The 10,914-nt window shown below is 37.7% G+C and overlaps 1 protein-coding gene across 1 annotated transcript; it reads right to left on the reverse strand.

Annotated features, from left to right (window-relative positions):
* Window positions 1-4,670: 4,670 nt before the first annotated feature.
* Mstn (myostatin) lies at window positions 4,671-10,654 on the reverse strand. Its single transcript, XM_027396835.2, has 3 exons — window positions 9,930-10,654; window positions 7,848-8,221; window positions 4,671-5,935 (listed from the first exon to the last, which is right to left on the reverse strand). Exons 1-3 carry the CDS (start codon window positions 10,303-10,305, stop codon window positions 5,555-5,557), a joined length of 1,131 nt encoding a protein of 376 aa, XP_027252636.1. The 5' UTR covers window positions 10,306-10,654; the 3' UTR covers window positions 4,671-5,554.
* Between the last annotated feature and the right edge of the window lie 260 nt (window positions 10,655-10,914).

Below are 10,914 nucleotides of genomic sequence, written 5' to 3' on the forward strand. Positions count from 1 at the left end.
GATTATTTTTCCAGTGAGTGCTCGTCTAATCAAAATAACAGAGAGAAGAAAATACATCATTTGCTTAGCTTTTAACTTAAGCTTAGGCTTAGTTACCAAGTATAAAGAAGTAATAAATAGATTGAGTCAGAAAGTAGCTCACTGACATCTTCTCATGGAAAGATCCCATGAACTGATCATGGCTGAGAATTTGTTGATGAGAAAGATGCTTAAGATGCTGGTGGGATTTGTTTTTTATGCTCAACACATACAAAGGCTGAGCTGGATGTAAGGAAGGACAGACATGCTACACCTCTTCTTTAAATCGGGTTTTTTGAGAAGAGATGAGTGTTTTCTGAGGGAGTTGCAAAGAGAAGATACATATCATTCCAGTACTTCTCAATGGTGCCATGTCCATAAAGCACCAAGGATGATACAGCTTGAGAAAGCTTGAGGTTACAAGCTGAAATCAGTTTTGAAAGAACACTTTTGTTTCTTTTTACATCTCAGTTAATGTTTTGCAAAATTGTCCCACTACAGTTGTATTTGCATTCTGCCACAATGTATACACCACCTGGCTTGGTCACTGCCGCCTTTTAGTCACGAGTCTTTTTGAGCTTCAAACACCTCATTTTGAAAATGAGGATAATATGTATTTCTCCTGTAAGCACACCTTCATATGTCTTGCCCAAGACCCTATGGGTAGTTTATTTCTGCCAAGTTGAACAAGCTACACAAGGCCCAAGCACACTAACAAGATAATACAGCAGACAAGGTTGTGTCAGTACATATGGCCAAATCGCAGCCTCTGTCAAGTCCCTCCCTGAAGTGATCCTGTTTTGTTTTGTTTGGACCAGAACCAAGATTTTTGGTCAAATGTCTGCTCAAGCTGGGAAGAGCTGACTGTTTGGAGGGAGGCAGCTTTGCTGGCTCTTCGGTGGCTGTTGTGCCCATTAGTCTCCTACTCGGTGCAATTTGCTTTGATGATAGGGACACAGCCTAGCCCATGAGTGGGTAGAAATGTAACTTTCAACTTTCCTTAAATTCTGACTTTGAGATGCTAAGGCATTGTTCACTCCAGGTCACAGTTCCTGGTACATTCTAGATTTGCAAACAGTTTCACTGGCTTCCAATACATAACTGCAAGCAGAAGGTTGGCTGCTGCCCTTCTCTGTCATCATGTATAGGCTATGACACTTGGCCATGTTCAAGCCTCCAACAGCCTGGGATTTTCTCCATCATCCTTCATCTATGGTGCAGTTAGTCACATAACTCACTCCACCAGAAGTACTGCAGAAGTATGCAGCTTTTCAAGAAGATATTCTTGGGGCATGAAGCCAGACAGTTGCCTCGGTAACCTTCCAAATGTTTCCACTAACAATACAGATTTTTCTCTCAAAACCTTTTTAGCATACTCAGAAGACTAGTGGTTTTCATTTGAGTCCTGCCTTCTTAATTCAGTGACAGTATTGTCAGGGTCTGGTGACATCATGTTGTCCCATTTTCCTGTGTTGATACATTGTTTTGGCTGGTTGAAGGTAATGCCCAAATCCAGAGGTCCTTGGGAACAACAGAGCCAAGAGACATTCAGCTACTTAGCCGGAGTTGATGTCCGTGGGAGCAGATCTGGGAAATGCTGTGGTGGGTCTGTGGCCAAAACCACATCATCAAATCATGTTGTGAATAAGGCCTTTCACAAGACACTAGGAAAAACACAACATAACACTTGTAGTGAAAGTTTTAACAGAATAGTCTTGACCCATTAGGAAGACAAAGGGGTAAATTAGAAAGGTAACTTTTTAAATTTTGGTTTGAAGTTACTTTTAAAATTAATCAAATCAGGTAATTGCTTTTCACAGTAGAACTTTCAACAAGTATCTTTATTATACAAATCTGAGCTTATTTACTATACATTATTTCTTTTTTATTTTAAAACAATCTTTGCTCATTTTACATACCAATCCCATTTCCCACTCCCCCCCTCCTGCTCCCTTCCTACCCCCATCTACTCCTCAGAGAGCATAAGGCTTTTCATGGGGAGTCAACAAAGTCTGGCACATCACTTTGAGATAGGATCAAAGCCCCCCCCCCCATAGCTAGGCCAAGCAGGGTATCCCTCCAAAGAGAATGGGATCCACAAAGCCAGTTCAATCACTAGGGATAAATCCTGGTTCCATTGCCAGTGACTTCACAGACTGCCCAAGCATACAACCCTCACCCACATTCAGAGGGCTTAGTTTGGTACTATGCCAGTTCCCCCGCTGTCATTCCAGAGTCAGTGAGCTCCCACTAGCTCGGCTCAGCTGTTTCTGTGGGTATCCCCAAAATTGTCTTGACCCCATTGCCTATGTTATTGCTCCTCCCTCTCTTCAACTGGACTCTGAGAGCTCAGACCAGTGCTTAGCTGTGGATCTCTGCATCTGCTTCCAACAGTTGATGGATGAAGGTTCTATGATGACAATTCAGGGGAAGGCCAGTTCAGACACCTCTCCGCTAACGCTTACGGTCTTAGCTGGTGTCATCCTTGTGGATTCCTGGGACTTTCTTTAGTGCCAGGCTTCTCACTAGCCCCATAACAACTCCTTCAATCAGGATATCTCTTTCCTTGCTCTCCCTCTCTATCCTTCTGTTATGCTTGTCTTGAGTGCTTAGATTTAATACAAGGAAAATGGACTGAGGTCAGTTTTTAGGAAAATACAGATATGATGTGTGCTCAATTAAAATCTCACCCTGTTACAAATGTAAAGCCATCTTTATTATAGTAATGTAAAGATGAGAGTAATGAAGCAGAATGTATGCCTGCTCTGTTACAAGCCATGCATTTCTAAATCAAGAATACTTAATATAACGTAACGGCTGGTGTGAACTATCAAACCTTTGCCTACCATTGTTACAAGTACGTTTTGTGTCTGTCATATAAACTGGGCAGCCTCATAGGGAGGAGTACTGCAGTAAAGAACATCCTGCATTTTCCAGAGGATAGCATACTCACTGAAGTATTTTGATATGTAAAGCAGTAGATTATATTTTAATTTTCTACCTAACTATAGTTTTAATTGGCAACAAACATAAATTTGCTACCAAACATCCATTATAATGCACTTTTCCCAAAGACTGTCCAAGATCCTTAGACACAAATAAACTAAATTGAGTACCATTTCACTGCTTGACACCACACTCAAGGATGGACAAAAAGGTCACATTTCCTTTTATGTTTTGCAGTGTATTTCTTAGAACTCAATAGCCATAAAAATGAGATTCAACATTATGTCACATTCCAGGCAAACCACAGTTCATCCATCACTATTCAAAGCTTGATTTCCTAGTTATCAGACTGGTAATAATCATGTCTTATGTTTTAAAAATAGTTCTTTGGTTATTTTAATCAACTTTTATCATGTCATAATTTTAATAATTGCTGTTAGGATGAGTGACAGAGAAAGTGTCATGTGTTGAAACTTAGATTTCTATTTCTTATGCATTAATATCAAGATGGAAATTACTAAAGTTGTATTTGTGTACATTATGACTTGTTTACTCAGAAATAATAGCATAATAGAATTTTAGTCACCTCACCATTAAACTTGAGTCACTGCGTTAGGGGTAAATCCCTAAACTCTTCAAATAGAGGAAAGGGATTGCTTCAGATATATGCCTGTATAGTGGCACACAAGGATTTCCAAGTCATTTAAAATCACTTTGCTATTTAATTTGAAAATCAGTGCCTCCAGTGCTCAGAAAAATGTACATTAACTGTTAGGGAAGAGCTGTGGACCTCCTATGTCCCTGAAATTTCAGGAGAACCTGTTACCCTGGGACTGTATACCACTGCCAATTGCAATGTGTTTGAGCTCGAGCCTATGAAATAAACAGATTTTAGGTCAAGATAGAAAGAAATGGAACAGAAGACACTATTCTACTTTTGCATATCTACAGCAAATTCACTGGGAATTTCACTCAGAACTAGTGTAGCATGTCTTAAGTTGCTAAATCAAGTTTTTGTGTTAAGTCATTAAACCTTGATATAAAGATTCAAAACCACACAATTAATCATTATAACAAAACTGTGATGCCTTTCAAAAATGTGAAAACACTTTAATATAATTTATAGTTTCTACACATTTTATGTAAGAAATAATTTCATTTAGCTTTAAGTACAATACATTAGGTCAACAAAATTCCATTTTACAAAATTGAAGTAAATAAATGAAGAAATATATTCATTGTCAAATTATAAAATAAAAGTAGCTGTTCTTATTGAGACACCATGTTTGGTTTTCTTTAGGTACTGGAGTTAATTATTTTGGTATGTTTGGTAATGTTTATAATATTTAAAATAGTGGAGCATTGAGATTTGGATACAATAACAGGAAACCACTGAAACCTCACATTCATAGGTACAGCCACCATGAATCCATAAGTGAGTGTTGGTATTATAAAAAATATAAAATGATTGTAATATAACCATCTTACCTTAACATACAGAGTTTTAAGACCACTATTGAATCTTGCTAATTTGCTTTGAATTAGAAGCAGTCACTTTTCTGTGATACATGACATGTCTTTGTACCTTAATAATTTGAAATTTCATTAGTGTAAAAATATACCAAAGTAAATAAAAAAGGAGACGCTTATTTACAAAACAATATTGTATACATATTATATAAATGCAATTGTTTCAGAGTCTTTTATACAATATTGATAGAATCAGTCATTTCCATTATTTCACCAGGAAACTGCAATGTGACAAAGGCAGGCTGTGATTATGAATTTTGATAAAAATGAATACTCGGCTGCCCTTGAAAAGAAAGCAGTTTCTCCCACTGCACTGGAGAATTGAAAGTTGGCCTCAAAAAAAAAAAAAGTTGTCTTTCCTTAAAGAAAATGCATCCCCACTCAGTGCTGTATGGAAATGCACCTAAAAGGGGGAGGATCTTATTTTACAGAGTGTACTCTGTTTGAGGAACCTGGTAGTAGCCATTCAGCCCATGGCATTAGCACCATTGGCATGGGTTTTTAATACACCGTCCAATTAGGGTAGGAATGGAAACATATGTAGAAGGTATCATTCTGATTTTGTGGAATTTTATCATACCAAGTATACAATACAAATAAAAATGTATATAAATGTTTTAAATGATAACAATCCTGCACTTTACAAAGGCTATATATAGATTTTCTGTAAATATTAAGTGAAACGGTTAAGAGTTAAGACTTTATCCTTAAAGCATACCCCTTTAATTGAGCAGATCACAAGAAGTGCTGTCATTTCCTTGCCTAGATTGCAGTTGTGATATATATATTTGCATATATATATATACATGAACATAAATGTAATTTGATCTCCTCCTAGTTCAAAAACTCTGGAAATCATAAAATGTTCTATTCTATGGTTTATTTTGATGGTTAAATGCCAACCATTGCATATATTCTCTTTTTTAGTTCATAAACTGTAGCTTGTATTTAAGTTACTATAGCATACTCAAGGCCCAAGCCTGTGGTACATAATTTCACAGTTTCAAAATTGAGGGGAAGACCTTCCATGATTTAGGAAGTTCTGAACTCAATGCAAAGCTCATGAACACCCACACCGGTCTACTACCATGGCTGGAATTTTTCCATATATTATCTGTTCTTTGCCATTAAAATATAGCATATTAATGGGAGACATTTTTGTAGGCGTGCAGCAAGGGCCTGCTGAGCCTCTGGGGTTTGCTTGGTGCACAAGATGAGTATGGGGATATTTTTGTAAAAACACAAATTCACACTCTCCGGAGCAGTAATTGGCTTTATATCTTTTGGGTGCAATAATCCAATCCCATCCAAATGCTTCAAAATCCACTGTGAGGGGATAGCGGCAGCATCGGGATTCTGTGGAGTGCTCGTCACAGTCAAGACCAAAGTCTCTTCGGGACCTTTTGGGTGTGTCTGTTACTTTGACCTCTAAAAAGGGATTCTGTGTAAAGAGGAAAGAGCAATTGTGTTATCAAAACCTGAGATCCTTCCCACCTTAAAATCACTTCTAGAGGAAACATCATTCTTATGCTACCTATTATTTTAAGAAGTGCAATATGAAAGAATTTTTTAATTCACACTAGGCTTCAGTTTTCCTCTCATATCCACAAGGATGTAACAGCAGAAGCAGACATTTCCGTGTGGTCACCTCACTCTGCCTTTTAAACTTCGGCTTCTTTCATTACATTGTTAGACAATAGCGTAATAGATGCTTTGGAATCCGTATGAGATGAAAGAGGAGGGAGGGTGGGGGAAGTGGGAAGCCATCTTTTCGTCGCTGTTGATTACTCATCAGCTGCAGACTCTACAGGAGATGAGTACCCATCTGTCTCTCTTCCCTAGATCTCTTCTCCGAGAAATGTGCGTATTAAAGTCAGAGGAAAACAGCCACCTCTGAGTTTTATGTGGATCATAATGGGAGGAAGGAAGTCAGGGTGACAACAGGAGCTGTATGTACATTGTGTTGAAAGAAAATCCCTAAAGGAGCAAAGAGGACACTGATGGGAAGTGATGACGCGGGTACTAATGTAGCATGGTGGAAGAGAGTTTGCCTCTCATGTGAAAGGTGCTGGGTTCAATCCCAGGGTCCCAGCAGAAAGAGACAGAGGATGGAGGGGAGAAGAATTGTCTGGCTGTGACAGCTTCTGTCTTCCAGCACATTTGAGACCATTTCCTTTTAGAGGGAAAACTCTAAGGAATATCGTATTAACCACCCTTTAAATAATTAAAACCTAACCCATTAGAAACCTTGATAATTAAAATACTATCTATGAAAGAGCACAATTTTCTCTTACATCATGAAAACAGGCCTGAGTATTGTCAAAAGGAACATCGTTTGAGGAATATGTATAAAGAAAATAGATAGATCACTTAGGAAGCTGTAGTACTTCAAACAATTACATTTCACTAATAACAGATATGATTTCTGAACTACATATTCCCAAGTTCAAAGCATTAAAAAGCTAACTTTTTATGTTTTATGTTTATTTTTTCTAAGTATAATATTCTGATGTAAATTCTGACAAGGGATGAAAATAAAAATATGTTCATCAAGTTTTTGAAAGCAGAAGTAAATAAAAGCCCCAGTAAAACATAATAGTAACTAGGGTTTAAGTGGGAATTAATTTTTTTTAATTTTCATAGTGTATGAGGTCTTGTATCATTGGCTTGCTATTCAGGTCATTGGAAATACCTATGTAAATTATTATGCAAGGATGCTAAAGTAGTTCAGAAATAAGCTAAGGGTCAAAGGTTAGCTAGATTGGAAATTACAGTTTTCTTAACACTATTCTAAAAGTAATCTACACACATATCATGGCTTCATCATTCTGTAAGTACTGAATATATAGGGGACGCTAAGTATAACATATTTAATTGAGTAAATCTATGCAGATAAATGTATTGTAATTAGAATTTTAATATTTTTTTTACTTTATGTGAAGCCAACATTTTTCAATGTATTGAGAAGAAAAAAGCAGGAAGGAGGAAAGTTTTAATTTGTTGGGTAGATATTAGAATCTGTAGTTATACAGTGATATCATAATTTTATGCATGTGTTATGTATCCGACAATAAAAAGAACATTACATCCCATCCCCAAGAAGGAACTCCTTATGAAATTATGAACTATGATGCAACTGATTTTCAGTCTTCATGCATAGTGAGAGCATCAAGGGAGTGCTTCACAGGACATGTGATTGCCCCTACTTTTGGGGGCCACAGACCTACTTGGTGTAAGATAATTTTGTCTGGTTTATTAGCATAGAACATAGTAGTTATTTTTCAGTATTATTCTTCATATCAGGAATGAAAATACAACATGTTATTAGAACATTATTTTCAGTTATCACTTACCAGCCCATCTTCCCCTGGTCCCGGGAAGGTTACAGCAAGATCATGGCCATTCTCATCCAAAGCTTTGATTTCAATGCCTAAGTTGGATTCAGGCTGTTTGAGCCAATTTTGCAACACTGTCTTCACATCAATACTCTGCCAAATGCCAGTGCCTGGGCTCATGTCGAGTTTCAGAGATCGGATTCCAGTGTACCTTGTACCGTCTTTCATGGGTTTGATGAGCCTCAGAATCTGCACAAACACTGTTGTGGGAGTCTTGACTGGTCTCAGATGGATCCACAGCTGGGCTTTCACTACTTTGTTGTACTGGATTTTAGAGCTAAATTTAAAAAAGCAACATTTGGGTTTTCCATCCACTTGCATTAGAAAATCAGCTACAAATGAATAAGAAAAGAATGATTGACATTAGGTCCCATGAAAACATGAATAAAATCACTCCTTAATAATAGATGCTGGGAAAATGTGTACATATGTGGTCTTTCAAAATAAAATATTATGAGGAACTTCATTCATGATTCAGAAGAAATGTCAGAAAATAATTGCTCTAGCATGTCAGAGTTTTCTTAGATGTCTGTATTTTCACCTATTTATCGGGGATCTACTCCCTTCCAGAGAACTATGGGCTAAGGGATATTTTGTGAAAGAATGAGCAGTAGATGAAATTTGCAAATGATGATGATTAGAGAGAACAAGAGACAGCGTGGAGGAACGTCCACTTAGAATTCCTTGGGAATTTGAGTAGTTACGCTCACTGAGCAGCTGTACCAGTCAGTCTGGAGGAAGGAACCCTTCCCCCAGGCCTCAATTACCTGGGGACTGAGCCTCCGAAATGACAGAGAATAGAGTATACATCTGTGACTCTTGGGATCTGCAATAGCCTTTCAAAGGAACAACACGAAGCCAGTAATTAGCACAAAAACTCAGATGTCATTCTCAAACTATCTCAAAAGACAGAAAGCAGTGGCCTTGGAGCCAGGCTTTTACTGCAAGTTCAGCACACTAACAACTATTTTTCTTTTGGGTTTTCCAAACCACTTGTAAATAGGGAAGCCTTCTCCTGAACTGTTTGATCCAAAAGTCATAAATGAAAATTATTTGCTGTGTCGTAACCTGATTATTTAATGAAGGACTGACTTGAAACCGTGTCGTGTCTGGTTTTAAGTGTTTAAGGCATGGTATTAAAGCAAGATCTGAGACACATGGCATAGAACTCTTGCATGTCCTCCAGCTCTGTCAAGCCACCTGTCTTCATTTTGAGAGTACTGAAGCAGGGACTGCCTGAAATGGACTAGCTCCCAGAAGCAATGCTGTTCTTATGGGTAACAGTCCTCGCCTCACAGGGAATAAAATATTCCTATCAGCCACTGTTGCTGTGGAAGTACACAGCCAGGGCAGTCTCAGCACTAGGCTGTGGGCAAAGCACAAGCAGGCATTTATAGCATAACCTCCCGATTATAACGCTCATTTCCTGAACGTTTTCCAATACTAGGTCATGAGTATCATTTTGCTACGTCTGCTTCACCATTACTCTTGCTAATGCATTGAATATTTAACTTCTTTAACTCTGTAGTGTAATAGCTTTCTCAATTAAGTAGTTCATAAAAGCTCTCAACTGACAGTTTTAAATAACACAAGTGTAGAACAGTGTTCAAATAAATACTCAGCAAATTTCTTCCTATAGTGTTAGTGGGGAAAAAAAAACTAATGCATATTTTAGACAAACAGATGCAATTGTAAATTTCACCTAAGTTTTAACATTGCTTATAGTATCTCACAGTCCTTGCCTTGCTAGTGTTAGGCACTCAACACATAAGCATTCTACATTTTCCATATAAAATTACATACTATTAAAGCTGGGCCGGAACATTAACTTTGAGCTATTTGGCACCGTAAGGAAACAAGCAAGGCAGATTTCATTGTCAATATGTTTCTCAGGAAATTGTGAAGGAAAAAAGAAATCTCTTTTCTCTCCTACTTACATACAAGCCAACAGCTTGTTAAAAGCCTGAAAATAGATCTGTTTCTCATAAACACTGGGGCAGCCGTCAGCAGAACTGTTGATATACTCTAAGAGCTACTTACACTCTGTAGGCATGGTAATGATTGTTTCCGTTGTAGCGTGATAGTCGTCATCTTCCAGAGAACCATCACTGCTATCATCCCTCTGGACGTCGTACTGATCGATCAGTTCTCGGAGTGGAGGAGCTCGGGGAAGAAGTTGTCTTATAGCATCTTTGCTGATGTTTGGAGCTGTTTCCAGACGGAGTTTGCTGAGGATTTGGATTTTTATGGCTTCTATTCTGGAGTACCTTGTGTTTTGTCTCCACACACATGCATTGCACAGCCCCTCTTTTTCCACGTTTTCTTCTCGCTCACTGCCCTCATTTAGATCCACTGGGCCAGCAGCAATCAGCATAAACAGGTAAATATAAACACACATTTGCAGTTTTTGCATCATTTTCAAAATCAGCACAATCTTTTTTTTTTTCTCCTTGCTCTTATTTCTTCCTTTTGCTTTTGAGTAATGCTAAGCAAAATCTTAGTGCATGTCCGGTGTGAGAGACAACCTGCCACGCCAGTGAGTCCTGTATACTGTATTCCAAGTGGCTTTTTATATTCTGACTTAGATGAGACAAGTGTCGTCAGGATCTATGATTGGCTCCTGCTCCACAATGAATCTCGCTGTCAGAGGTTAAAACCCTGTCTGTCACAAGTCACCAAGCAGTATTTTGTTACAGTCCAGGGCAAGCTGATTCATTTGACTACTTCATAAATGAAATAAATCCCCATATCATGAAATATATATGTGACATTTGACAGATTAAAGTTTGTGTAATAATATAAGCTATCGTGAAGGCTTCTTAAACTTTGTGAAACTCTTGCTGTAATTTAAATTAGTAAGTTTTAATTTATCCTTCATGTTTAAAATATAAAATGTCAATCCTCTAAGAATTGGGTGTTATTTGTTGTTAAAGCAAATATTTAATATTAAAAAAAATTGTATCAAGTGCTGAGTAATTAGAGAACTAAAAATTAGGAAGAGATGACTAAATTAAAAGAAAGTTAA

This window comes from Cricetulus griseus, chromosome 2, assembly GCF_003668045.3.
Source record: "Cricetulus griseus strain 17A/GY chromosome 2, alternate assembly CriGri-PICRH-1.0, whole genome shotgun sequence".
Classification (NCBI taxonomy): domain Eukaryota; kingdom Metazoa; phylum Chordata; class Mammalia; order Rodentia; family Cricetidae; genus Cricetulus; species Cricetulus griseus.